Source organism: Oryzias latipes, chromosome 9, assembly GCF_002234675.1.
Source record: "Oryzias latipes chromosome 9, ASM223467v1".
Classification (NCBI taxonomy): domain Eukaryota; kingdom Metazoa; phylum Chordata; class Actinopteri; order Beloniformes; family Adrianichthyidae; genus Oryzias; species Oryzias latipes.
Genome location: NC_019867.2, coordinates 12874098 through 12901906, shown reverse-complemented (window position 1 = coordinate 12901906; position 27809 = coordinate 12874098). Strand labels below are relative to the sequence as shown.

The 27809-nt window shown below is 40.4% G+C and overlaps 5 protein-coding genes across 5 annotated transcripts in view; 3 read left to right on the top strand and 2 right to left on the bottom strand.

Annotated features, from left to right (window-relative positions):
- Nucleotides 1-2515, top strand: part of coro1c (coronin 1C) — a 30879-nt gene extending 28364 nt beyond the window's left edge. The window contains exon 11 of the mRNA XM_004072381.4: nucleotides 244-2515. Coding sequence (XP_004072429.1) covers nucleotides 244-363 — 120 coding nt within the window. The 3' untranslated portion in view covers nucleotides 364-2515. The remainder of the gene's footprint in view (nucleotides 1-243) is intronic.
- Nucleotides 2516-2635: 120 nt separating this feature from the next.
- On the top strand, nucleotides 2636-7765 carry tmem119 (transmembrane protein 119). Its single transcript, XM_023958468.1, has 2 exons — nucleotides 2636-3415; nucleotides 5190-7765. Exon 2 carries the CDS (start codon nucleotides 5205-5207, stop codon nucleotides 5952-5954), a length of 750 nt encoding a protein of 249 aa, XP_023814236.1. The 5' UTR covers nucleotides 2636-3415; nucleotides 5190-5204; the 3' UTR covers nucleotides 5955-7765.
- Nucleotides 7766-11453: 3688 nt separating this feature from the next.
- On the bottom strand, nucleotides 11454-13040 carry iscu (iron-sulfur cluster assembly enzyme). Its single transcript, XM_004072380.4, has 5 exons — nucleotides 12870-13040; nucleotides 12589-12702; nucleotides 12402-12512; nucleotides 12243-12321; nucleotides 11454-11826 (listed from the first exon to the last, which is right to left on the bottom strand). Exons 1-5 carry the CDS (start codon nucleotides 12969-12971, stop codon nucleotides 11738-11740), a joined length of 495 nt encoding a protein of 164 aa, XP_004072428.3. The 5' UTR covers nucleotides 12972-13040; the 3' UTR covers nucleotides 11454-11737.
- A 133-nt stretch (nucleotides 13041-13173) lies between these two features.
- Nucleotides 13174-20356, top strand: sart3 (squamous cell carcinoma antigen recognized by T cells 3). The gene is made up of 19 exons (XM_011479166.3): nucleotides 13174-13613; nucleotides 14350-14476; nucleotides 14579-14683; nucleotides 14770-14954; nucleotides 15121-15226; nucleotides 15349-15473; nucleotides 15562-15717; nucleotides 15902-16040; nucleotides 16907-17014; nucleotides 17083-17160; nucleotides 17255-17313; nucleotides 17567-17676; nucleotides 17755-17867; nucleotides 18050-18126; nucleotides 18216-18378; nucleotides 18459-18904; nucleotides 19156-19308; nucleotides 19401-19588; nucleotides 19687-20356. Exons 1-19 carry the CDS (start codon nucleotides 13413-13415, stop codon nucleotides 19865-19867), a joined length of 2820 nt encoding a protein of 939 aa, XP_011477468.1. The 5' UTR covers nucleotides 13174-13412; the 3' UTR covers nucleotides 19868-20356.
- A 528-nt stretch (nucleotides 20357-20884) lies between these two features.
- On the bottom strand, nucleotides 20885-24103 carry ficd (FIC domain containing). Its single transcript, XM_004072598.4, has 2 exons — nucleotides 23524-24103; nucleotides 20885-22782 (listed from the first exon to the last, which is right to left on the bottom strand). Exons 1-2 carry the CDS (start codon nucleotides 23795-23797, stop codon nucleotides 21692-21694), a joined length of 1365 nt encoding a protein of 454 aa, XP_004072646.1. The 5' UTR covers nucleotides 23798-24103; the 3' UTR covers nucleotides 20885-21691.
- Between the last annotated feature and the right edge of the window lie 3706 nt (nucleotides 24104-27809).

Here is a 27809-nt window from a genome sequence, read left to right as displayed (position 1 = left end):
GACTCGCATGATTCTCTGCAATTTAGCTCTGTAATAACAACTCATTTGAGTACTGCTGCTAGTGAAATTGTTAGCCTTCAGAAAACCTGGTTCTTTTATAGTAAAACTTACTGGTTGTCCTTTTTTGCTTTTTGTAATTGTGCACTTATGACCTAAATACGACTGTAAATCATGTCTTATTGTATTTTTTTTATCTTTTACAGTTGATGTGTTTATTAAAAGTGTTATCCATCTCTTTCACAGAAATCTGAAGCAAAAATGGATGAGATATTAAAAGAAATGAAGTCCCTCAAAGACCTCATCAGCAGTCAGGAGAAGCGAATCATCAAACTTGAGGAGCAAATGTCTCAAATGGCCATTTAAGGAACCTTTGACCCAACACACAACATTCAGGATCTTCTGTAGGCTGGGGAGTGCAAGGACAGTCTTAATGACAGTGTTGGGTCTGAGTCCTGCCAAACATTGATCCCTAGCAACATTCCAGATTAACTTTTTTTTTTTTTTTTTTCTTAGCCAACCCCCCCAAACCCTCATCTTAACCCAGGTGGAATAAGAAGGACATGTGGTAAATTTACTTTTATTCTGTGGCAGTCTGTTGTGCGTGGGTGGTTTCTTTTTCTTTTTTTTTCTTCATAGCTGTTTCAATAAAAAATATCTTCTCTTTTTAAAGTGACCAAAACAACTTTTCAGTGTCAAACATCTGCCCCGTTTTTAGAAAATTAGTGATTATTGTTTCCTGTTAACGTGCCCTACAATTCCAAATAGCCAAATGTGGACATTTTTGTTTACTCTTTATCACAGTATTGTTGTTCTCTTGTTCTTTCTGATAAGTTGCAAACTAAAACTTCAGTGCAGTGTACTTTTGATGCTTCCTCACTTGTGCACTTTTACATCACTAGGATACAGAGATCGGATCATTGGTTCAAAGAAAATACATTCCAGTTTGGCACCGGAAACACCAAACATCTACAAACACTTTCAATGTTCAGACCATCTTTCAGTCCTAAGTCGCTTCATATCACTGCAACTGAGAACACATTTGTTCATGTAACGGATGCATATCCTTCTGATTTGCTCCATATTTGCACACTTCTCCATGAAGTGTGCTACTGTTGTAACTCTGTGCTCCTCTGTCCTGTGGATGTGCAGAGACAAACATGGACGCCCTTCCTTTCTAAACCAGAACAGAAGTGCTTTCCATTCAACAGTGTCCCACAAATACGTTTAATGTTCAAACAGAAAAGAAATCCTAATTCTACCAAGTCACACACACCAACATATCATCTGAGAATTCAAGTCATCTGGGGATGAAGCTAGAGACAATGTCTGACGGGGCCACAGGCCTAAGATTGTGGATATGTGCCTTGCGTCTTTGGTTTGTTGACATCTAATGGTTGGGATGCTCCAAAGGACTCAGAAGGTCCGAGACCTGCCTTTTTTAATTTTTTTTTATCGTTTTTTTTTTTTGGAAAGAATTTAAAAGCTGACATCCTAATCTGTTCATTTCTCTTTCTGCTTGTGTCCCTCTTAGCACTCCCAATTATTTTTCTCTTATTTCTGAAAAAAGTAGCTAAAAAAAAAAGGAATAAAGCTATCCAGGTTGTCTTTGGATTTGTTTCCCAGTGGGAAGCTGAGACGGGTAATGATTCAGTTTGTTTGCCTTCATCATTTGTTGCCGCTTGTACAGATCAGAAAGTGCCATGGAGGTGACTGGAAGTGTGGAATGGGAGCTGTGATGTGAGTAGTTTGTGTAGTAAGTAGAGACGTAGAAGGCTAACTGGATTTAAAACCACTTTGAGGTGCTATATGTTGTACTAACACTCTGCTCCTAAAGTACTGTTCTATTTTTGTGTGTGTGCGTGTTTTGCAAAGCTAAATGACAGGAAGTCGTACACTTGGCTGCATTGCTGCACTGCCACTAGGACTTTTTGACCCTCTCTGTCAGGAAACCGGTACAGAAACCTTTTTGAAATGAATTTGGAAGCATTTAGTTTGTGACACAAACACAAACTGATGTGACAGGATCTCTGTTTTGCAAACAATATTCTACCATGCTTTGTCAAAAATGTCATTTCCGGTGTTCTTTTTGTCTGTTTTCAACAGTACTATTGGCACAAGAGTCGAGGGGTGATAGTTAATAGCAATCCAAAGGGACAGTGTAAGTCGGAATGTGCAGATAAGAGAAAACGTGGGTGAGAAATGTGTAAATAACATGTCCATGTTTTGTTTTCTTTTCTTTTTGTGGTTGCGCTGAAGGGGTGGGGGGGTTGTTTGTATGGGTGCTGGGTTTTAAATATTTCCACTGTTCATGTTCCTTGCACCTTTCCAGAGCGCGGCGTAAACAAAAGCAGAAGTCCTCCGGTACATGTGGAGAACCTGCAAACTAAAATCATGTGGAAAACCAGCCCCCATGAACGGCACATGTGGAGGTCTGCTCAACATTTTTGTTCAGTACTCTTGCTTCATGTATCAATCATTGATTATAAGAAAATTAATAAAGACTTTTTAAAGTTGACACCTTGAACATGTGATTCCTTTTTTCTTATTTCTGTTTTCATTTCTGGGATTCAGTCAAAGATTTTGGAGTTTTTACTAAAGACAGTTTACTTATAAACCTAAAATCATATATAAAGGGGTCACTTGATGTGTAATAAACTATCAGTAACAAATGTTTAAGTGAAGGAAAAACCCTACATTTCTGAGTCTGTTCTGCTCATTGCACTGTCAGAGTAACAGTTTCCAAAAAGCAGCTACGTCGGTGAAGTCTCGCATACGACGGACAGATAAGCACCCTAAAAATACCTCTTTAAGTTTCTATGTTCAGTCAGGATTTTTGTGTGTTTGGGGTGAAATGGGTGCTCTCTCCCAGTGCTGGTTTTAAAGTTAGGCTGTAATCAACATGTGCTTAATTAGAGAGGGCTCAGTGGGAGGCAGAGACTGAGTTTGGTGAGACTTGCCCCACCAAAACCAGAAATAACCTTTTACTCCTAAAACATGAGACTAATGCTGTTTAAGGAAAAACCAGGAATAGACGCACGCAACCATGATTTTGATCTAATATTCCATGATTGAAATGGGGGGGGGGGGATTCTGAAGAGGCATCTTATCTGATCAACAGTAAAACAAGAGATTGGTGGTCACTGCTGCACGACAAAATCCCTTGGATTTTCAAGAAAAAGTTACTTAGTTGTGTGAAGGATAAATAAGGGGGGACTAATGGGACTGGAAGCTGAGGATAAAGGGCTGAGCATCAGTTTGCTGTGAGGAATCCTTTGAAAAGAAGGAAGTTTGGGGGGGGGCTGCCTCCCAGTTTAGTCCTCTCCCTTTCCTCTTGCACTGCCTCCTCATTATTCATCCAGCAGTCTTCTGCACATCATCTGGCTCCCTGAAACGAAGAAGTGGGACAACACATTCTGTAAGTACTTCTTCAAATTTGGGGATTCTTACTGATTCCAGAAAAGAATGAAGGTTAAAAGTTTTTATGTAATTTAGTACGTTAGCTTTTTTTTTTTTTTTCCAAAATAGAGCTGCACATGAATGTAGTTTCATAAACTGAGGCAAAACTGTGTTGCAGGGGGAAAAAAATCTTCAGTTCCCTTAGACATTCAAAATGAGTAGCTATTTATTTGGTTTTTGAACATTTTCTTATCAATGAAAGGGATTTTTTTTCCTTCTAGGTTGTCGGTTCTCATTGTAAATGAAATGAAATATAAGACTATTTTAAAAATAGATTTGCAAGTACTTTATACTGTTTAATCAATACATTTTTCTCATTAAATAGAGCTCATGTATGATCCTAATACTGGAAATGTAGTGGGGGGGGGGGCTCTTTAAAAATTTGGTTTATATTATTTTTGAAAATTTCTCTTTTTAAGAATTTGAGATTAATTTAGGGAGGAAAAAATCTAGTTTCTTATGAATTTCTTTAAAAACATCTGTTGTGATGTGACAACAGATTGTGTGAGTTACTGTTTTAAAAACGAAACTATTAATTATGATGAGCAATACATATGTTTAAAAAAAAAAGAAGCGGTTTGTTGACCTGCATCTTTTTCGCCCATCATGGGTCACCACAGCCAATCATCTGCCTCCATCTAACCCTCTCCTGTGACCTGCATCACATCAACCACCCTCATGTCCTCCTTTAAAAATAACCACAATTTTAATACTTTTCAAGATATGACTAATGTAATGAAAATAAAATTATTTTCAAATTAACATCTAAATCTTTTTTTTTTTAAGTCCGTACAAGTTGTGGAATTTTTTTTTTCAGTTTTCCTAAACTTAAAAAAAAAAAGACTTAAGTTTTGTTGAATGGATCATACCATGTGCGATGTATGGACATCATTCACCTAGAAGGTTGTGAGAGTTAATGCCAGCTCTATGGTAGAATGTAATTTTAGCTGTAATTAGGGGAGCTGTACCGTGGCTGTGCATCCAAGGATGGAGACCCAACCCACCATGTGGTCCAGCAGATTCAAAGCTACAGAGCTGTCTGCACCAGCAATGGAGGGCTCACACTGAGCAGAGGACCCAGCGTCTTCACTACTGCTGATTAGAAGCCAGTCTTTACAGCTTGACCCTGTGTAATTACACACTGTTATAAAAGGTTAAGCCTGAAATGGCACGACACTTAAAGGGAGATGCTTTTCTCGTTAAGATGGGAAAAGAATTTTGGACAATAATTGCATACATTTGTTTTGGAAAGGTTTTTTCTTTCTTTTTTTCAGTCAGTTGTGCTGAGAACGTTCCTGGAAGCAGGAATATCTTGATCAGGCCTGTGCAGTTCTGGGCGGGTGCGCAGCAGCTGCTGTCCTGTGTAAATATAGAGGCCAAAGCCGCAGGTCTCCCACGCCTCTGTGCCCTCTTTGGAATATAGCTTCCTGGTTGGCTTTGGTGTGGTGGATGGGTGGCCTCCTCTACTTTTACAAATTATAAGGCCTTCAGCCCCAAACTTGCTGTCTCCACCCCATAAGTAATGGCTACCTTTGTGCCTGCTAAAATAGATTTGTTGCAGTATGGGAAAACACAGAAAAACTGAGTGAAAAGAAAGAGAGCTTTTTTTAAATGATATTTGTTCTTTCTCCTGAATGAAAACTTTTACAACTAATACATTATTTGTGTCCCTCTGAGCAACTTTAGTGAATAAGAAACCGTCTTTTATGACCTCTTTACTTTTGTTGTTGCAGGACTTGGTGGTAAAGATGAGCTCCCACTTGCTGTCTCACATGGCCTGTGTGGCCCTGCTGTGTTTGTGCTGCCGCGTTTGCCACTCCAGCCCTCTTTTCTACAACATCTCCATGGACGGCAGCGGCGATGAACCCGAGCTGGGGCTCCTTTTCCCGACGTCTTTCTCCACCCGAGAGCCTGTTGATGTAACAGTTGTCACTGAACCTCCCAGCCTCACCAACACCATCACCACCACCATTATCCGCCTCAAAGACTACGTCCTCAGCAGAGTTGTGGACTTCCTGCAGGAGAATCTTCTCATCATCATTGTTGTGACCTCTCTCCTGATAGTTATGGTGTTCATCATCTGCTGTGCGTCCGCTATGAGTCACAAGCGTAAACTGGAAGCTTACAAACCTCTCCCCAACCCACCCATGAAGTACGCCGCTGACAAAACTGGAAAGAGCAAGTGTTCCAGCGACCTCCAGGAGAGGCCATATGGTGTGGACCATGTCAAGAGGGTCCAGACTCAGTGCATGGCCTCCCCAAAGCATCTGCGGACGCCCTCTAAAGCCCTGGTGGGAGAAAAAGGGAGAGACGTGAAGTCATCTCCCCGGCAGGAGGTCCGGAAGGTCCGAGATGCAGATGAGGTAGAAAAGCGGCGAGAGGAACCCAAGCAAAAAGAAGTGGTGAAGATCAGGGAGGAGGCGCCGAAGAGCGTCAGTCCCTCTTCTGGCTCCAGCCAGCCGGTCTGCACCTGCCATCTGAGAAAAGCCCACCACTAGTGGAGGAACATCATGAAAAGGGTTTTTTTCTGCTTTACATGCCAAATGTCTTTACTGATTTTAGACAATTCTACGACAAAAGTAAGAAAAAAAAGTAACAAATGATGGAAATGGTATAAAGAGATTAAACACGGAGGGGATGATTGCGTGCAGCGTGTGAATACAGCATATGTTAGTTTGCAGGTTTACAATAAAGATAAAAGGTTCTTACAACTAACATTATTTCAGTAACAACCATGCACAAGTGAAGCGTGCTCAAAGGCACACAGAGTTCCTGTAATCTCCCACACAGTTTGTCAGTGTTTCCAGCTACCCCTGTTCTTCACCACCAAACACAACACCGCTGTGCCACCACGATGACAGACATCCCCATGAAAAACGAAGCAATCAGACCCTTTACAGTGGTTTGTGTTTACACCTCTATGTAAAGGGTCTTATTGCTTAGTTTTTAAGGTGAGTCACCAACACAAATTGAGTTACACAGAAGTGTTTTGTTCTATAAAGTCGACCATGATCTCCTCAGTGTCTCCTGCTGTATGTTTGTCGCTCAGAGCCTTTTTGTTGAAACGGCCGTTCAGAGAAACGGCTTTGGTGAACTTGACTTGATAATTAGAAAACTCTATTTTCATCTTATCTTTCATAATTACTTTTCTTATTTTTTTTGATTTTCTGTCTTGTTTGCCCGTTAGTGACTCAATGCAGGTTTGTTAAAAAAAAAAAAAAAGGTTTAACCCTTACCAGATCTTGAGAATAATGCAGCATCATGTTATTGAACTCTCCTTTGTTTTTATTGGAAAAAGTGGGAAACCTAAAGATTTAGGACTAGTGTAACTGTGATGCATTGGTCTGCAGCAGCAGTAACATTTGCTTTTTAGTGTAATGACGTCTTCTTGCATCACTGTGCTTTGACTTGAACGCTGCAACACGTTATTTACAACCACAGATTTGCTGCTGCACCTGAAATATTCATTTGGTTGTAAACTGGTTCTATGGTCCTGCATAAGATGAAGCAGCGTGGAACTTAGATGCTGAATAAAAAAAACCTTCTAATCACACCTCCACCTCTGTGCTTTAGAGTTTGGTGGTGTATATTAAGATGTTGCCAAAAACAACGCCTCATCATATTTTGTGTGGTCACACAGAAGTCTTTTAAACAAGCAATGCTTCTTAAATATGTTTAAAATTGCAGTTATGATGGGTTACCATGCCAACAGAGCTTGTAGGTCAAGGGGTGTATTTAGTATTTCACACATGTCAGTATTATGACTGTGTTGTTATGTGTTGATTTTTGTAAAATGTTTATCTAATTGCAAAGCCTGAGAGGATTGACATGTTATATTATAGCCATTTTATCTAAAACCTCAAAGTTATCCACAAGCATGTACTTTACTTTAACATGAAAATGTTTTCAGACCGAACTTACAAATAAAAAAAAAAAAAAACACAAAACTTTTTTTTTTGTAAAATAGGACATTTCAAAGAACACTTTGTTCTTTCTTTCACCTTTTTAAATGACCCAAAATCTGATATATATGTAAACATGTTTTGGTTTTAGTTAAGCAGCACAAGTTTAAATATATTTATTTTTATCCGATCCGGTAAAATCAATCAAAATGTAGGTAAAGGGGCAGCCGGTTGTCTGGTTTTGGCCGTTTACGTTAAAATAAATTAAAAGTTTATTAAATTTGTTTTTTGACTGATCACTTGGTTTGTTATGTTAAATTTCTTCTTTTGCTTCCTACTTGCAAGTTTAATTGATCGCTAAGTTAAAAGTGTTGTTTTTCTGTATTTAATAAAAGTATTGGTGGTGACGTTTCTGTCATTATTGAAGAAAAAGGAACGGTAAAAGAAGAGAAAAAAATATTGCAATGCATCATGGATTAGGAAGATTAAATATTTAATATCTTCTCTCCAAATCTTCAACTGTAAATCTGTAATTCAGATTGTGCAAATGTACAAGCCAGCTCTTAAACTACAACACAGTGCTTTAATTAAAAGTTGAGAATTGTTGTGCCTAAGAAGAGGCCGCTGTGAGCTCTACTCCTAAAAGCAGTGGTAGAAATGATGGGGGGTTGTCCTTACTGTCAGCACAACATGGCTGTTTAAATATTTTAAGATCTGTAAACGAGATACATACAGAGCCCTTTACTTTGAATAAGAGCTGATGCATTGTCTGCACAAATCTTTGCACAGATTTGCACCAGACTGGTTCTAAAAAACTAAAATTACTTTAAAGATGCAAAAGTAGAAAAAGGAATTAATATGGTGCCCTCTCTGAGAGTTATTTATATATCTGTTCTTCATATTTAGTTTTTTTATTATATTTTTCATGGCTCAAAAGTGCATTGTAGTTTTTTTCCTGTAACTGGTTGGCTGCAACATTTCCAGTAAATTACATTTAAATAAAAAGTTTTGACCTAAACATTTGAACTGAACCCTTTTTTAATTCACACAGTCAAAGATCAAACATGACTCCTTACCAACCCAAATGCAGACACGGTGCTGTAATGTGAGCCCTGACAGAGCCTGAAGTTCGGCTCACATTCCCTGCTCTTTTGTCAGTGAGGCGCTGAATAATTCGAGAAAACACAGCCGCTTCACTTTCACTCCCTTCCAGCAGAGAGGCGTGCAGACACTGAACCTCCTGTTCAGATATTTAAGAATCTTAACCTTTAGGGGCTTCCAACAGGGAGCTGCATTTACTTTGTGATAGTGTTATTTTTCTTTTCTTAAAAGAAAACAAAGCATGCAAAGGAAAATTACACTTGTTTATTTTTTCATATTTTCCCTCCTTTACTCCACAAATGACACAGAATAGGACGTCTTGGTGAAAGTGAATGGCGAGGAGGATCTACAAAAAGGTAACACAGCACCTTAAGGCGGGCATCAAACTTTGATGAACATCAGCCAAGAATTCCAATCAGCAGTGGTTATCTTCAGAGAAAGAAACAGAAACACAGACCCGCCTGTTTCTTCACAGGAGCAGGTGCCACAGGAGCAGAAGAATGGTAAGTCTAGCCAGATCTAGAGATTTCTTTTTGGTTTCCTTTTTCATAAGTGAGCATGTGTGAAGTCAAAGAACATATCTAGTTGGTGTCTCACTTGGAGCCTAACATATGTGTTAAAGAATGAGGGTGGAAAAGTTCCTCTGCAGACCACCAAAGGAACATTTTTCTGCCAACTCAAACAGCTCTAACCTTAGGGGGCATAATTTACAGTACATTTTCACACCATGCTTCCTTCTGCATCACAGAAGGTATGTTGCAGAAACGTTTGATTTTTTCAAACTGTTTCTAACAACAAAATTTACCCTTTGAATCCTAAAGCAGAAGCACGCCTAAAGTAGTGAAAAGATGTCGACTTCATTATTCACCTTTAAAATTGACAATCTGTGAAGAAACTGGATTCTCTAGAAAGGACTGTATTATATTAGTTCGTAACCCCGTCAGTTTCTTGCACACAGAAATAATGAATAAGACTCAGAGACAAAACTTATCTTTTGTGGAGGTTTTACTTCGCATAAACACGAAGGGGACAGACAGATGAACATGGTGCATTCAAAGTCCGAACCAACGAGCTCAGGGATGGGCTTGGTATAAAAACCCTGCATTTGCATATTCAGAAGATCGTCCAATGGACCTCGTGTGAAAATCACGCCCACAGGTTACTGCTGGAGAGAAGCTCCAAGGCTAAAGTGAAGATAACTCTGAGGCCTGCTCGGCAGATCACACATGCACAGAAAAAAGGGAGGATGAGAATAAACTCTGAGAACAATAGCTTGGCTGTGCTTTCTTTAAATGTAATATAATTTTGAGATGACAATACATGCTCAGTGAATTAAGTTTAAACCATTAGTGTAATAAGAGTTAAAGGCAGTTTCTAACTATTCTTCACACAATCAAGAGTCAGAGTAGGAAGTGTTTTGTGCAGAACATTGCATTAAAATATTCTTCAATGAGAAATAAAAAAATTAACAACCAATAGCTAAACTTTTATTTGAAAATGGAAAAGATCCATAAATCTTGCATTAATTAGGTAAAAATACAAGTTCTTGTCTGCTGTGCTCATCGGTTGTGTGTTGTTTGTTGCAGTAAGTCATGTTTCGCTGCAGATGCGATGCCCTCCTTGTGCTCTGCATCTGCCCTCTAGCCTGTCTGGCGATGTCTGACTGCCCTCCTGGCTGCTGCTGCCCTCATGCAGGATTCTTGGTTCTGTGCGAGTCACTGGGTCTGAGGTCACTTCCTCGTTCTGTCCCCCTCAGCACCGCTGTCTTATCGGTGGCCAAAAACCAGCTGTGCGATGTGGACAACGCGCTCTGGCCTCTGCGGGGCCTGCAGGAGCTTAGCCTCAGTCAGAATCTACTGGCACGCTTCCCTCGCGGACTTCCTCCCAGCCTGGAGTCCCTGCTGTTGCAAGAAAACCGCATCACATATATCACCTCTGGTGCTTTGAGGCAGCTGAGAAACCTGACTCGTCTAGATCTGGAAGACAACCGGATCAGCGCCATCCAGTCTGGGGCACTACTGGGTCTTAAGAGGCTGCAGGTTTTAACACTGAAGGGGAACAAACTCAGAAGCCTCCCGTTGAATCTCCCTTCATCCCTGATGCATCTGGATGTCTCAGAAAACTGCATTTCTTCCCTGCATCTGCCCTCACTAGCTGCCCTGGTCAACCTGCAGGTCCTGAAGATCAACAGCAACTGTCTGCGCTCGGTCCCAGAAAACACCTTTGACAGCATGCCGCGTCTCAGATCTGTGGATCTCAACAACAACCTGTGGGTGTGTGAATGCAACATCCTCTACCTCTACCGCTGGCTGCTGAGCGGCAGACTGAAGATGACTACAGATCTGGTGTGCAAAGAGCCGGTCCACCTCGCTCACCGCCTCCTCCTGAACCTGTCAGTCATGTCAATCTGTCCATGTGTCCTGCAGCCAAACAGGAAACACCAACTGGATTCCAATTCTTCAAGGACAATAAAGCCGACAAATTACAGCTTTTGTAACAACAAAGATCATTTTGGAAAGAAGTGGTGGAAAATATCCAAAGACACCACCGTTTCCGAAGCCCGTAACATTCAAGATCTGCCCAAAATCCATGTTTTACCCTACTATTTGGAGACTCTCACTTACGAGGAGTGCTTATCCCTAAATAAAACCCACACTGATGGACTATCCCACTTAAAAACTACTGCTTCTTCCCCTGAGGAAGAGGAGACGTGCAACACCACAACTCCGTATCCCCAAAGTAACACGTCTGCTGATAGGACACAGCCATGGCCATCCTCAAACAGAGAGGAATTCTTCCTAACTCTACACCCAATGGCTTTAAACCAGCAAGACTCTGGTGTGATCGTCTCCCTGCTCGCTCTAATGTTTGTGCTTTTAACTCTCATTATGCTGACAGTGCTCATAGTGTTAAAAAAGTTGTTAGTGCGCCAACAGAGAGTCGCTCCAGCTGATCTAGGATCTGGTGGATAACAGCAACACACACACACACGGAACAATTTGGAAATAATTTATTAGCTTTAAAATGCTTGAATAAAGAAATTAGATAATTTCTTCATAGTTCTTTTAAAATGACCTTCCCACATTTGATACAATCCGACCAAAAATAGAGGCCAAAGTGTAATTGTCCAGGTCATAAAACAAAAATCACAGCTGCAAAATAGCATCATGTGGCGCATGAGTCCTCCAAAAAGGGTGTGATGCTCTCGATATTTCTGTGAAGGATTTTTTTCTTCAGATCAAGGATATCTCTTTCACCAGGATGAACGTGGAAAAGAATTAACTGCTGGCTTTGGCGTGTTCCTCTTTCTTGTCCTGTTTGATTTTGTAGTCTGAGAGCGCTGCTTTTATGGCATCTTCTGCAAGCACTGAAAAGGAAAAAGTGAAAGGACACGGCACAAATTTAATGCAATAACAGCAGGAATTCCGATTTTGATGATTGTTTCTCTATTTATTTTGTAACACTAAGAGTAAATAACGAATAACACTCATATAAAAGATCTATTTACAATGTAACATGCAGTTTTGCTGAAATGGGGTTAAATATGAAATTAATTTAGTGGATTTGGAGAACTCAGGAAGTTGTACTTTTTTCTCCTCCTTTGTGTTGTCCAAAAACAAGTGTCCACACAAAAAAATAATTTTAATACAAATAAATCCTAAAACAGGCAATCAGTTGTGTCACACTTTGTGTAATGTGATTTCAATGCAGCAATTGTGTGTATTCTACCATTAAATGTATCATCTACAAGGCAGGCAGCTCGAATAGGAAAATCAAACTTACTGGAACAATGAAGCTTGACTGGAGGGAGGCACAGTTCTTTGGCAATGTCTGAATTTTTAATCTTCATAGCTTCATCCAGCTACAGGATTTTAAAAAGTATGTTATTATGATCCTTAGATAAAACAAACAAACTTTTCGGAGCCTTTTTTCGTAACTCACCGACTTCCCCTTCACCCACTCTGTTGCTAGGGAGCTGGAGGCTATAGCCGACCCACAGCCGAATGTTTTAAACTTTGCATCCACTATTTTTCCATTTTCATCAACTTGAATCTAGGATCAATATTAAAGTAAATTAATAATGTATAAAAATCTGAAATATAACGTGTTTGGCCAAATTCAAGCTTACCTGGAGTTTCATTACGTCACCACAGGCTGGTGCACCTACCAAACCTGTCCCCACACTTTTGGAGTTTTTGTCCAAAGATCCCACGTTTCTCGGGTTTTCATAATGGTCAACCACCTTCGAAAAAAATTAAAAATATATATAATACGGGGTAGGTTACAGAGACACAAATAGCATGTCGCATGCATTAGCTTGTTCAGTTCAGCCACACCAACTACCGTTTTCGCAAAACTGGCAACTTTGTTTAAAATAAAAGCCGTGTATTTGTGCATTCAATGTTTTACCTTTTTGTGGTATGAGCAAAGTGACTTTAACTCCGGTCTAAATAGCCTGCTGCAAAACAAGGAAGGCAAGGACGCACAGTTTCGTACACTGATCATCGCCATGTTCACATTGCCGATTGTGAACGATGAATGCCGAGTGAACACGAGAGGTGCCGAACGCTGTTTGCTGATAAACATGGTGGACTTCGTGTTAACATGTCGAAAAAGCTCCATCTAGCGGTTGAAGTGGTAATTGCCAAACTTGCTTCTTTTTTTATGTGGCTCAGTGTTTTATTGAACCAGTCACCGTCAGTGTCACTGGCATGGAGACACACTTTTGTCCCGCTCATATTTTTGTAGTTATCCCCGTTCCAATTGCTCCCAATGACCGCAACTGTAAATTGTTTCTTAAGTTAGTTTGTCCACTCACGCACTCCGTAATCCTAATATTTTGAGGCACGAGCATAGCGTGAACGCGCACGTCTTTCACCGTTGGGACGGGGCGGGTTTTCAATAAGAATTGGCTGCTCAGGCTGCTGTTGCCAGGCAGACAGTATTTCCAACATGGCAGCGCCAGCTAACGCAGAACAAACGCAGTTGCAAGATATGGAGGAGGACGGAGCAAAGGTGGAAGAGAGGGAGATGGATTCAGACGAAGAGGAGGACGAAGAGGGCATGCGTGTCGAAAACTCAGACGAAGAAGAGGACGATTCTTCGGAAGACGAAAAAGAAAATGAAGCCGAAATCCAGCGGTTGGAAGAACAGGTATTGACATCATCAAGCAGTCATGCTTTAGCCGAGGTGCTAATATCAATGAATGAATCGCAAAGCCTATACCAAGAAGCAGTTATAAAACGACTCACTCATCAGCATAGTTAACTCTTCTTGACAAATAAATAAATATCATTTTTGTTAGCGAATCACACATGAAACGTTTACGATGTTTATATGGCAATCCTGCTCATTCCTGCTAACTGGTTAAGCTAGCAGTTATCGCGCCTTTTTATCCTTTCGGGATATTGTCATCATTACTCTTCTTGACTTTTAAAGAACAAACTGAGGGGTAGCCTGCACTGTATTCTGTACATTTGTCCTGTTTAGTATATAGTGAAAATAATGTTTATATTGTGCTAAGGAAAGGGTTAAATGATTCCTTTATCTGTACCCACTTAAGATTGCTTACTTAGACTGCACAGTTTGTAGTGTTTACTTTGTCTTTAGCTGTGTCCAAGACGGTCTTTGGGTTTATAACCTTTGACCTTTTGCTTATAATAAGGAGAACTTGGCTCATGTGTTTTTTTTTCTTTTAATACACAATAAAGAGGAATTAATTGGTAAACATTTGACAGCAAAGTTTTGACCGCTTGCTATTGGAGTCTTGCTTTATTTTTTTCTCTTTACAGTACTATGCAATAATAAGGTTACATAGCTTATAGAAGCTGCCTTATATTTTGATAATGTATTGCTACCAAATAATATTTTTTTCTGTGCTCATCCTCAGCTGTCTATCAACGCCTTCGACTACAACTGCCACGTGGATCTCATCAAACTGCTGAAACAAGAGGGAGAACTTATCCGTCTGCGAAAAGCAAGACAGAAGATGAGCGAACTTTTCCCTCTTACTGAAGGTTAGGTTATGTCTAACGCAGTTCCAGCACAGACAGAATACTAGCACTGCATTGTTTGTGACAGATATGTAAACGCCTCCTTTTTTGTTTCAAATTCTGCAGAAATCTGGCTGGACTGGCTCAAAGATGAGATTCGTCTGACAGAAGAAGAGTCAAACAGAGAAAAAGTCTATGAGTTGTTTGAAAGAGCCATCAAAGACTACATCTGTCAGTGCACCATGTTATTGTCATTTCCTTTAATCCAATGTTCAGTTATTAGATTGCCTTAATGTCTTTTGTTTTTTTTAACACAGGTCCAGAAATTTGGCTTGAATATGCCCAGTACTCAATTGGGGGTATGGGCTCACCAGGTGGGATAGACAAGGTGAGATCCATCTTTGAGAGGGCAGTGACAGCTGTGGGGCTTCACATGACAAAAGGACAGTCAGTGTGGGAGGCATACAGAGAGTTTGAGAACGCCATTCTGTCCACATTGCAGGTTTGTGTTTACTTTTTTTTTTGTCTCTTCAGACTCAAAATCTGGGTTTAAATTTCAAAGATGCTTTACTTAAAGATAAAAAAGTCTGCATCTTTAAACAAACAACTATAGTGTTTGACAGATTGGGCCAAATTTCATCTTTTTTTGTTTTGTAATCTTCTGTCAGCCTCCCCCTGGCAAAGTTCCCAGGAATGAGGAACAGGAGCTGATAAAAACCCAGCTTGAAAGAATTCACACACTGTTTCGCCGTCAGCTGGCCATCCCCTTAATGGGTAAGCAGCCAGATAAAATTCAAAATCTGAATCAGTGTTGCTATTTAAGTGTACCTTTTTTAGATGTCACCAGATTAAAATAGTTCTAATCTGTAAACCTTTGGACTTGTGTGCTTTTGTAGACATGGAAGCTACTTATGCAGAGTATGAAGAGTGGTCTGAGCATGGAGTGCCTGAGGCCGTCGCGCATCAGTACAAAAAAGCGTTGCAGCAGATGGAGAAGTGCAAACCCCTTGAAGAGGCTCTGGTAGCTGACCTGCACACATTTGGTTTTGAATCTGTCTTGAGCGACTTTTTTCTAGTTGTTAACATCTTCTTGCATCCGTCTGCTGCAGCTGGTGGCCGAACCTCCTAAACTGGCTGAATATCAGGCCTACATTGACTTTGAATTGAAGGTGGGGGACCCAGCACGGATCCAGATTACCTTTGAAAGAGCTCTGGCAGAGAACTGCTTGGTTCCAGACATGTGGTCTAAATGCACCAAGTATCTTGTGAGTATTGATTATTGTTCAGTCTATAAAGAATGAAATTTTTGCTATGTATTTGTTTTAGTTCAGCTGCCTGTTTCTGTTTATTTAGCATTTTAGTAAATTGGCCAATTAAGAAAGAAAAATGAAAACATAATTAAAAAAAAAGTGTTGCTTAGATTTTTGTCTTTTATTTTTGATCTTTTAGGATCGCCAGCTGAAGGTTAAAGACTTGGTTCTGTCCACTCATGAGCGGGCTGTTAGGAACTGCCCCTGGACCATGAGTCTGTGGAAGAGCTACCTGCTGGCTTTAGAGAGGCATGGAGCAGACCATCACACTGTGTCAGGTACCAGTTTGATTACCTGTGACATTTACCACATGTGTGATGACTAACTTTTAATTCCTTATTAAAATGGTTTTAAACAGTGGAGGAGAAAAAAGTTGTTAAAGAAAATGTTTTTTTCCTTGAAATTTTCATTTAGGGAGAAAAATCGAATGAATTAATTCGAATTTTTTGTTACGGGTGATTTAAAAAATAACTAAATTGAGTTTTTTTGCAACGGTGCATTTTTGGCTCCCCGGAGCTTCTGTAGCGTTAATTCACACGGCAGTATGACAAGCGACAAACAACAACATCATAGCACCACGAAACAGCAAGCGGCAACATGGCTACCGGTGAGAGTGGGAAGTTTGTTCCCAAGAAAGGAATAAAATCATCTGTTGTTTGGAACTGGTATGGGTTTGCTGCCACAGACGTGGAGGAAGAGACCCCCCCCCATGCTGCAACACTTGCCTAAAGCCCATCGCAGTCAAAGGCAGCAGCACCACAATCCTATTCCAACACCTGGAACAGAGACATCCAGCGGAATATGAAAAAGGCCAGTCTCTCTGAGGCGAACAAAACCGCGGTGACCAAAAAAACAGCTAACTGTAGCCGAAAATCGGAAATCAAATCAAATCTGAGATTTTATTTTTAGGCCTTATAGCCCAGCCCTAGTCAAAATAAAAGAATATTTGGTTACTTGCTAAAGTTAACAAATAGTAATTTTTTTTCTATTATTTCTATATACATATTAGAAAAAAAGCTGTAAATGTTTAATTCTTTACAAAGATGCTGAGTTATTAAAGTTGAGGAAGCACGTGTGTGTTAATGGGGACAGTTAGTTTATTTGTGTGTTTGAGTTTCATTTTCTTCTTTTGTCTTTTGTTCAGATGTTTTTGAGAAAGCACTGAATGCAGGCTTCATTCAAGCAACAGACTATGTGGAAATCTGGCAGGTGTACCTGGACTACCTGAGGAGGCGCGTGGATTTCAGTAAAGGTGAGAGCTGCTGTGTTCGTCACATTTGGTAAAATAAGAAATTGGAATCATTTAAACTCTTTCTTTAGAATCAAGCAAAGAATTGGAGGAGTTACGAGAGGCCTTCTCTAGATGCTTAGACTACATGAAACAAGATGTTGAAGAAAGTAAGTAAATCTATTGTTTATTTACTTTATTTTGTCAGTTGAAGTTCTCATTTAGCTTTTTTCATCACTAACTTATATTTCGGTGTAAATTCAGGATTTGGGGAAAGTGGAGACCCTTCCTGTGTCGTCATGCAGATTTGGGCAAGGATAGAGGTAACTGGTGCTACTGCTTAAACCAGATTCAAGTGTGAAATCTTAAATTATATTATATTGGTGGTAAAAATAAAATAGGACTCAAGTCTTAACCAAGAGAATTCTATAAAACAATTTAAGATAAATTAAGTGAAAGCTGAGAATTTGGTTGTTGAAAAATGAAGCAGGAAGTTTTGATTGGAATATTTGAACAGTATCTTTCAAATTTTGGGATTTTAATTTGGCATTAAATTCTTTTTCTGTTCCTCACCAGGCCCTCCACTGCAAGAACATGCAAAAAGCCCGAGAGCTGTGGGATAACATCATGACTAAGGGGAACTCCAAATATGCCAACATGTGGTTGGAATACTACAATCTTGAAAGGTTTGTTTGGTAATCCCCCAAATCCAGAGAGAAAAACACTTTGCAGCAGTGACAAGAAGCTTTCTCTGAAAACCATAGATCTTATGGGGACTCTGTTCACTGCCGGAAAGCTCTCCACAGAGCAGTTCAGTGCACCACCGACTATCCGGAACACGTCTGTGACGTCCTGCTCACCTTTGAAAGGGTAGAAGGTGAGTCTCATGGTAACACAATTTTACACCTCCAATCTCATGTCAGCATTATATAATCAACTCTGTTGCTTTATTAAGTTAAATACAGTTAGTGGTATATGAGATGAACTATCTAACAGATAAACTAAAGATCTCATAGCTGTTAGAGATTGAGTTATTAATTATATAAAGGTTCCATCCAGGTTCATTGGAGGACTGGGACACAGCGGTGCAGAAAACTGAGTCCAGGATGAACCGGATTAATGAGCAACGAGCCAAGGTAGGAAGGTGTTGATGTGTGTTGGACAGGATGGTAGCATCGCATGGAGCTAATGTTAGCATATCCGGATCATAACCTCCAAAAATCAGGCTGCTGAGAAAGAAGCCAACCAGGCTCGCCAAGAGGAGGAACGAGTTGAGCAGCGTCGGAAGGTCAAGGCAGAAAAGAAGGGTCTGAAAAAGGATCAGAGGGGAGCTGGTGAGAAGAGAAAAGCAGAACAAGAGGATCAGGATGAATGGAACAAAGACTCGGGTAAAGGTTATTTTAAGGAAAAATAACTTAATGTTTTGACAATGTTGTCACAAAGTTTCTCTTTTCCATGATGTTGTAAGGGCCTAAAAGGCGCAGAGGGAATGTAGACGGCACTACAGACGAGTACATGGAGACGGAGACCGGGCTCTTTGGAAGGAACGCTCCCAGAACTAAACCTTCAGCCGGCCTGAAGAAAGTCCCGCCTGGACACGGGGACGCTGCGGAGAAGCAGATCGACGACAAGTCTGAGCTCCGAGACGACTGCTGCAGCGTGTTCATCAGTAACCTGGCATTCACGCTGCAGGAGCCAGAGGCAACGCTCAAAGCGCTGTTTGAGAGCTGCGGTTCCATCGCCCAGGTTCGCCCCATCTTCGGCCACAGAGGAGTCTTCAGAGGATACTGCTACGTACAGTTTGAATCTCCAGCATCCGTTACTGAAGCTTTGAAGCTGGACAGACGGGAGGTGGAGGGGAGGCCCATGTTTGTTTCACCGTGTGTAGATAAAAACAAAAATCCAGACTTTAAGGTTTGTAAAAACACACATCAGATGTTTTTTCAAGCTATTAGTTTCCTTGTAGTAAATGAAACTATTTTAGATGCTTATACTTTTTCAGCTTGTTCTAATATTGTTTAATATTAAGTGTTTTTAAGATTTGTTGATAAAACGTTAATAATTTCTTTTTAAACGTGGTATATATATATTTTTTTCAGCTTTTTTTATTTGTAAAATTGTGTGCCAATAGGTGAACACTTGTTTTTTTCGTCTATTTTTTGTAGATCTTCAAATACAACACGTCATTGGAGAAACACAAAATCTTCATCTCTGGGCTGCCGCTCTCGTGCACAAAAGAGCAGCTGGAGGAAATCTGCAAACAACAGGGCACCGTCAAAGATGTCCGTCTTGTTACATATCGTTCAGGAAGACCTAAGGTGAAGCGCGAGGCGGTCGTGGTCGTTGTCATCATCATCATCACCAGCTGTTCCGTCAGTGATAACCCTGCATGAACTCCTGTGCTCTGCAGGGTCTGGCGTACGTCGAGTTTGCAGATGAAACGCAGGCGTCTCAGGCAGTGCTGAAGATGGATGGCGTGGAAATTGAAGGACACAAAATTTCCGTTGCCATTAGCAACCCGCCACGTAGAAGCGTGAACGAGAAGCCAGGTTCCAGCAGGCCCGTCACTGACATGATGCCTCGCCAAAATTACGGGTCGTAAGTTGAGCGTCTCCTCAGAACTTTATGGCATTTACAAAAAAAAACTCTGATCTGTCTGTTAAGCTAAATAATGTTTCTCCCTCTTTTGTTTTCAGGAGAGGAAAAGGACGCACCCAGCTCTCCTTACTCCCTCGCTCTTTGCACCGTCAAGCAGCAGGCGTGGGGAAAGTGGAGAACGGCACGGCGGCTGAGAAAATGGAGGGGACAGTGAACACAACTGGAGAGCCCAGAACTTTGTCAAACTCAGACTTTGCCAAAATGCTCCTCAATAAGTGAGAAGAAAGAAGTGGAAGAGAAGGAACGCCCCCTCGTGACCTTACGAGTTCATGTCTGATTTCTTTGCATTATGGGTTATCTGATGGTCCCTTTAAACTCCGCCTCCTTCTCATCATCCGTTCTGCAAGATTGCCTTAACTGCTTTCCTTCCTCACAAGCCCAGAAACAAAGTTTTTCTGGTGCGATGGGTTTTTGTTGGGCTTATTTGAAGGCTAGTTTTATAAAAAATTGTATATTTGTGTGTAAATACCCACAGTAGTAACCTTTTTTTGTTTTGTTTCTATTTCTCTGCTTTTTGTTGTTTACTGTTTAAGCGATCTAACAGACGTTTATGGAGAAGTTTATATTTTTAATATTCAGTAGGCAAAAATTGTGAATGTTGTTTTTTGAAAGTATATGCAAAATGTAAGATGTTGTGTAATACGGTTTGTGTGTACATAATGTGGATGTGCTGCAGAAATGAAATCATTTTCAGTTTTATGGGAAACAGTTTTGTTGTGTAGTTTATTTAGTAGTAGGATTTCATACTTCCGCTTAGTTTAAGGTGTCGGTCAAAAAAACTGAAATAATCTCACTGTTGCTGATCTCACTTACTGTGTGTAAAGTTCATATAAAGCACCACAAGAGGTCAGATAATCTGAGCAACACTCAAGAAAACAAAAGAATTCTCATTACTGTAAATTAAAAACCTAAAAGTTTTGTTTGTACCAAACATTTTGGAAAGACATTTTCCACAGTCAAAAATAGTGTATAGAATCTAAGTGTGCTTGAGAAGTGGATAGGGAAGTTTCTAAGTTATATAACCCTTGTGCTATCCTAGGCACTTTAATGTTGAGAGTTGGGTCATCTAGACCCACTACAGTACTCTGAACCTTTTTTCTTCAATGATTTGTGAACCTCACTGGTGTCCATGGATTACATGAAATCTTTCCACCTTTATCCACCTTTGTCATGGTAGGAATAACACGTCAATGTAAGGGTGGGGTCATCTAAGATAGCACAAGGGATAAAACATGGTTCAAAATAAGATGGTTTATTTTTGCACATCAACCTCCATAAAGTTATTCTGTCAAGTTTTTATTTCAGTCATTATGTTAAAGATTCTGTCCAAATAAGATTCAAACCATACACTTTTAGAAACTTAAAATATATCTGCAACTAAATCAAATAAATTCTTTCACCACAGTGCCCTACATAAAAACTATTACAAACTGTATTCTCATGAAAAAACGTTTTTCATTCAGGACCACACGTTTTAATTTTGTTAGCTTTTTTTTGTGGGCTGTTTTTTCCCCCTTGTAGTTTTAGGTCCTGTATTTTGTGTGTGTGAGGGTTTAAATAAAGTTTTATGCAATCCCAGTGAAAAGCTTAGCTTCATTGTCCAATAAAAAAACAAAAACTTTTTTTGGTACTCTTTTATTTTGAAATAAATAAATAAATTCCAAGGAAAGTGCTTTACAGTGTCAGACATTTTGACCTCAAAGTCAGTAAACTGAAACTTTACAAGTTTGGGGTCAAAAATAAACAAAGCACTGTTTACTCTTGACAGCATAAGTAAATATAAAACTGCGTTATGATACTAATAGGTTTTTGAAGAGGTCAAAAACTAAATTTGAGGTCAGGGGCTCCTAATTGTTGGGCAAAAGAATAATCTGATCCTAACTTCCTTAACCGTTAGAAGAAACGAAAAGCAAGTGTAACGGAATGAATGGCTGGATGTTGTCATGAAGCAAAAGAAGCCAGTTTTTGATGGTCTTATTGGGGGTTTTAAGAACAATGATCCTTGCCCTGCATGCGAACAGCTGCTGCTGTTACACGGACTGCTCAGTTGTGCACTGGGATGGTCTTATGGGGCTGAGGAGCTGTGTGACTGCCTGCAGGGTCGCTGGCGGCAGGCAGCCCCACAGCGTGCTCTGTGGTAGAAATCAACAAGGTGTCCAAAGTTATTTCTGTACATTTGGCGATGAAGCGGATGAAGGGCCGGACATCCCCCTCGTTGGCTGTGTCTAAAGTGGCGTAATATTCCGCCCTTTGCTCCTTGCGGATGGTGATGGGGGGGTAGCTGGCTTGCATGAGCACCAGGTTCATGAGCAGCCTTGACGTCCGCCCGTTGCCGTCTACAAACGGGTGTATGTACACGAGCTTGTAGTGGGCAAGGGCTGCATATTCCACAGGGTGCAGCTGCAGGGCTTCTTCAGAGTTGAGCCACTGCACCAGCTCCTGCATGTGTCTCTGTAGGTCTCGAGGGCGTGGCGGGATGTGGTGACCCACAAATACTTGGTTGGTTCGCAGCCTCCCACCTTCTACGGGGTCAACGTAGCCGAGCACCCGCCTGTGAATCTCCAGGATGTGACCGACAGTGATGGCCTCCGACCTGGACAGCAGGGTGGTGTTTATGTACTTCATGGCCGCGTCCACACCGATGACTTCATTCTGCTCCTGAAGACTCTTTCCGGAGACCGCATAGCGCGTCTCTATGATGTGGCGGATCTCAGACAGAGTGAGCGTACTGCCCTCAATCGCCACCGTGTGGTAAATGTGATGGTAGTAGGTTTCCTCCATCACTCGCCGGAGAGCAGAGTTACCTTTAGGGATGGACATAAGCCTGCGCACTTTACTGTCAATGATGCTAAAGTAGCGCTGGTCAATCTCCTCCACCAGCGGAAGAGTTCGGTCCCTGCTGACCAGAGCTCTCTCGTTACAGGGAGAGATGGCCAAGGCCTTTGTGTAGAGGTGATCCGCCTGGACGACGTCCTTCTCCTCCTCCAGAATGGTCCCCAGCTCTGTCAGGGCATCCACAAAGTCTGGGTTCATACTGAGTGCGTGGACCAACAGCTTGTGTGCCTTCTCCCTCTTGCCAAGTTTCTTCATTTCCAGAGCCTGTTGGAGCGCAGCTTTGGCCTCCAACTCCATCTCTGGAATCAGAACAGCAGATGAACATTTTTTAATCACAATACTCATTATTAAAGCAGATCTGTGAAGCCAAAGTACATTTTCTTTGTATGATATGAATGTTGGACTTTAAAAAGATCAAGTCCCTAAGACAGGGGTCTGGAGCCACATGTGACTCCTTTATCCTTCAATAGCAGTTTTCTGCTTTTAAAGAAACATGCAAATGATTTGAATAAACACAGCTTTTTTGTAGCTTAGGTTAATTTATTTTTGTTAACGTTTTATCATTAATTTTTAACATGTCAAAATGATGCTAAAGGTTTGATACATTGTCAGAGTGGTTTATTATTAAAATAGGCTTACATTTTTTGAAATGGACTATACACCAATGTTGTCATGTTTATAGTTGATAGTAAAAGGAGAAATATTATAAGATTTAAAAAAAAAAGTTCATGTTTGACATTCTTACATTTTTTATTCCAGTAAATCTGCTGAAGCAGCAGGATCATATTTAACACAGGGTGGGTTTTATTGTGAAAGGAACTTGGATGTGTTGCTGTCAAAAGTAAAAAGTTAAAATTGTCACAAAAAAGAACATTATAAAACTGTTATAATTGAGTTATTGTAAACACTACATTTAATAAATGAATGGCTTAATGGTCACACAAACCAGTGACGTGTCTCTCTGAACCAAATGGCTTTTTTTTTTTTTAAGCGTGAAAGGTTGGAGACCCCTGCGGTCTGAAGCAAACATCTGTTTTTACCTTTGCTCGGTTTGAATTTCTGAGGCAACACATCCAGGTCGGTGAAGGGAACCGTGAGGCTGGTGGACTGAACAGCTGGCGCTGACTGCGGCCCCCCCCACAGCTGGCAGCGGATACGGGAGATGCCATTCAGGCTGGAGCAGCACTGGTTCTCCACCCCGATCAGGGGCACCAGGAGGGCCACCAGGGAGCTCACAGCCACACACAGCAGCGGGCCCCATCCTCCGAGGACACGTCGGCTGCAGGTGAAACGCCACATCGCTATCGCAGCCATGAGGATCACACTTTGAATGCTCCATTGTTTGATGATACGACCCCCATCTATTTCCGCCCCCCGCTTAGAGAAGGAACGCTAGCTTAATAATAGTCCGCATCACAACGTTGAGTCTAAAACACCGCTGAAGAACTAGTTTTATCTCTGCCACCGTTAGCGTTTATCTTTAGGAGATATTATTCGTTAACAGTCCGGTCACTGTAAGCTAAAACTTGACACGAACTAACAAAACAAAACAAAACAGCAGTCTTCAACACAGCTGTGTACAAACCGCACACATCATCGACCGTCTCCTGAAAACCCGGTAAACATTCTTTAACGCTATTGGTTGCAAGTTTTCTAAAAGCGACGTCGATTGGCTGAAAGTGCAGACGTCGTAGCGGTCTCTGATTGGTTCATACACCGAATATTTTTTTTCCCCCTCCAGTAACAAGGTAAATTTTTACGCAACCGAGTGACGTCACCACATAGCCGCGTCACCTATTATAAAGATATATAACGTAGTAATAATAATAATAATGATAATAATAATGGTTATAATTCCAATTAATTTACAGAATATGGTGAATTTAAAAAAAATCAATTATTTGTTGCAAAATAAACAAATACATTGTAATGAAACAAAATATACGTTTGATAAATAGCGAGCTTAAAAGTCTCATCAGCTTGTCTGAAAGTCAGTTTTATTCAACTTTATTGAACTGAAAAACAAACCAAACCAAACTATGTATAATTCAGGATTGTAAATCTTAAACATTAAAATATTGTCTCGATTTAGAGACAGAAAATTGAAATTAAATTATTAAACATTTCACAATTTCTGTGTCTGATATCTATAAATGACATTTCCTATTTTATTCAGCGTAAATATAGAATAGAAAAAGCTTATCTTTATTTCTTTTTTGATAAATATAATTGCTTTATAATTGTTAGAACTGTAAATCTTTCTAGCTTAGGAAGGAAAATTGGAAAAAAATGGAGGTCCTTTCTTTGTGAGTCCAGTACTGTTATTAACACTAGAGGGCAGTATTGTTCTTTCACTCTTCTACTATATTGCACTTCCCTGTTCACTCTATATAATTACTGCAGTGCACATCAATAACTTTTAGATTGAAGATTTTGCTATTTTATTTTGAAATGTGAAATCAAGCAATTATTAGGCCGATTGCAGTGTGGTTTCTTAAAGGGATGTTATCTATTGTTTATTTATTTTTAATCATAAAGCTTTTATCAGAATTATCACCAGCTGACAAGAGGTGATGAAGACTGATTCCTGGCTGCGTGCCAACACATGCACGTTCAGCAGATGGGCATTGCAGGCGGGCAGCTCTAAATAGACATTATCCACTGGCAGCTTATGACTGCATGGAGTCAGTGTCAGCTCAGATTTTGCAGGAAAAGTTGTAATTTGGAGATTTAGCAGGTCTGACTGAGGTGCTCAATTCTGAATTTTCAGAGTTTCTAACTTTCTAAAATGTTGACATTTCTAGATTACCTGAGGCTTCTGTTTGTTTGTGCTTGGGTTTCGGTGTTTCTTTTCCTCCAATTATCCATGCACACTTCTAAAAGCAACAGAACATAACCACATCCATCTTTTTTTTTTGGTTCCTGTAGGATTCATACCTGCAGGATTCATGCCTGCTTTTTGTAACTGTCTCTTACACAAAACTTGTTTATTTCCATTTCATTTTTTTTAACGAGGAAGTCGTTTTCCTTCCTCGATTTCCAAAATAAGGACCGTCATGAAGGAGTCTCCAAGGGGTCACAGTAGAAATTGCACACCCCACAACCAATACAAGCAGTAAAAACTAATGTATCCCAGCCAGAATCATTACAGCTAAAACACAGCCATGGCAACAGTTGTAATAGCAAATTTCAATCTGTGGTTTGTGTGATTTTAATGGCTTTTTCAGCAGTGAGTACTCGCATATCCAGTTATTGCTAATGTCAAGCATTTTTGGTCTCAACTTCATTTGAACAAACTCATTCCACTTATTTTATAATGGCTGGTCTGGTAGAAAGGATGAAGAATTCTACTTTTTGTCACATTTCAACACCTGGGTTACATACAAGAAGGAGAAGGCCTGAAAGACTTTGAGGTACTTTGAAGTGGCGTCATGGCAGCAAAGAAAACATCTAAAAAGCTTCTTTGTCTTTTTCAGGAACAACAGAAACCTGTAGACCTTGTTCTGCGTTTGATAAAACAGCCGACTCTGTATTTGTCAGCTGGTGGTTTGCTGAGCTTTCACTTTGCAAAATACAGGTCTGTTTTGTTGTGAGCTTGTTTGTGTTTTTGTTTCAATTTAGTCCGGTTTGGTTAAATTGCAGAGATTTTGAGCACAAATTTTGCTTAATTAGCTTTTTCATGAAATTCTATTTGAGAGTTCTACTGGTTTGTTTGGTGAAAACTGACAATTTTACAACGTCTGCAATGAATTAAATGATTCTGTTTTTCAGGGTCACTGTTGAAAGTAACATTGATCACATTTTTTAGAATTATTTATTGTTTGGAGAAAAGTGAAAGATTGGAAATCTTGTTAAAGAAAAGAACAAATTGCTTCGATTTAGTAACATGAATATGATAGGAGAGCAGCTGATGACAGGAAGAAGATTAGACAAATAGCCGTGAGGAAATGTGGATAATTCTATGCCCATCTGGCATATAAAGTCACATGAGCGACAAGCACCTCAGCTGTTGAAGCAGATGAACCGCAAGAGTTGCAGTTAAAATCATTGATGAGTGCTAATTCTGTTATTAAATGCCTCATATTTCTTGGGATTATTACCAGAATGCAATGATCTGAAGAAATGCGACGCGCCTGTTATCTGTGACGCATTTCCACAGAGGGCTTTTATCTCAGACATCAGTGCTGGTAGATCAGCGCCATGTGTGGAACATTGAGCTTTCTCATTAATCTATTTTGCCGACTTTACAAAGGATTATGTTATTGTAAGCACAGTTGTGATATTCCCCCGCAGCTAACAGGTTAAATTGAAGCAAAGCTCACATGTGACCTGCAAGAGCTGGTTAAAAAACAGTCTTTTCGCTGCTCACTGGAACTATGTGTCTGGAGGCAGGAAATCCATCTGCAGGCCTGAAAAAGGTGACCTGACAGGGCAGAACATAAATCCCTCTGGCATAGACACCTAACCTCTTCTCCTAGCAGCTTACACTTCCCCGTCCAGCCTCTGTGGAGCCGTCAGTGTGCCTGACTTTCTGGGTGAGACGGAGCTTTGTTCTGGTTGACAGAGCTGGGTGTCAGGGATCGAGGATCTCGTTAGACATTCAGAGGGGGAGCGATGGCAGCTCTCGTTACACTCTCTGAGAATGGATGGTTCAGCAAGCAGCTGAGGAGGTAGGGGGATCTCAAAAAGGATGACAGAGTAAAGGAAAGTTTCACCCACTGCACCAGCTGCCCCCTTTAGTATCAATATCCAAAATATAACACTGAAATCTTTGAAAATGAACAAGAAGAAGTATGATTTGTTGCAGATGGGATGCTGCAACAAAGCAACCTGAGAGAGGTCAAGGCTGCCTCTTGTCCTCAGGTGACAAGATCGGAGAATAGAGCGCTGTCTTTGGATGCCCCCAGCCTGTCCAGGAGCTCCTCTGTGAATCAATAAATCACAGTCAAACAGGTAATCACTGCAGCTCTGCTCCAACAACTGCTGCTTAGCTGCACTGCAAATTATAGCAAACCAATGAAAAAAATATGCATTCTAACCTGGATTGTGACAATTTATCTCTCTGTAACTGTAGTTATTAAAGACCCACTCCAATGAAAATAGTGTTTTTGGTGTTTTCAACATGGTCTTACTTAGCTTTTTTTCTCATGATAGAAGTCGTATATAAAGGAAAATAAGCTTATACCGGTAATTGTGTTTCTGAGTATTTCTTCTTTATTCAAATAATTGTGAATTAGGAGCATAGGAAAAAACGCCTTTAGAAAAAGCCTGTAGCATCGATGGGTGCTACAGTCAGCGGACCGCAAGCTCCCTGCTTCTCTCGATT

Excerpts from the sequence above, each read along its gene's own strand:
- tmem119 (XM_023958468.1), top strand. The coding sequence starts at position 5,205 with ATGAGCTCCCACTTGCTGTCTCACATGGCCTGTGTGGCCCTGCTGTGT.
- iscu (XM_004072380.4), bottom strand. The coding sequence starts at position 12,971 with ATGGCGATGATCAGTGTACGAAACTGTGCGTCCTTGCCTTCCTTGTTT. Across the intron at positions 12,322-12,401 it reads AGTGGGTGAAGGGGAAGTCG|CTGGATGAAGCTATGAAGAT; the intron begins GTGAGTTACGAA and ends AAAATCCTGTAG. Across the intron at positions 11,827-12,242 it reads AGTCAAGCTTCATTGTTCCA|TGCTTGCAGAAGATGCCATA; the intron begins GTAAGTTTGATT and ends TTTCCTTTTCAG.
- sart3 (XM_011479166.3), top strand. The coding sequence starts at position 13,413 with ATGGCAGCGCCAGCTAACGCAGAACAAACGCAGTTGCAAGATATGGAG. Across the intron at positions 13,614-14,349 it reads TCCAGCGGTTGGAAGAACAG|CTGTCTATCAACGCCTTCGA; the intron begins GTATTGACATCA and ends GCTCATCCTCAG. Across the intron at positions 19,309-19,400 it reads ATCGTTCAGGAAGACCTAAG|GGTCTGGCGTACGTCGAGTT; the intron begins GTGAAGCGCGAG and ends TGTGCTCTGCAG.
- ficd (XM_004072598.4), bottom strand. The coding sequence starts at position 23,797 with ATGGCTGCGATAGCGATGTGGCGTTTCACCTGCAGCCGACGTGTCCTC. Across the intron at positions 22,783-23,523 it reads GAAATTCAAACCGAGCAAAG|AGATGGAGTTGGAGGCCAAA; the intron begins GTAAAAACAGAT and ends TTCTGATTCCAG.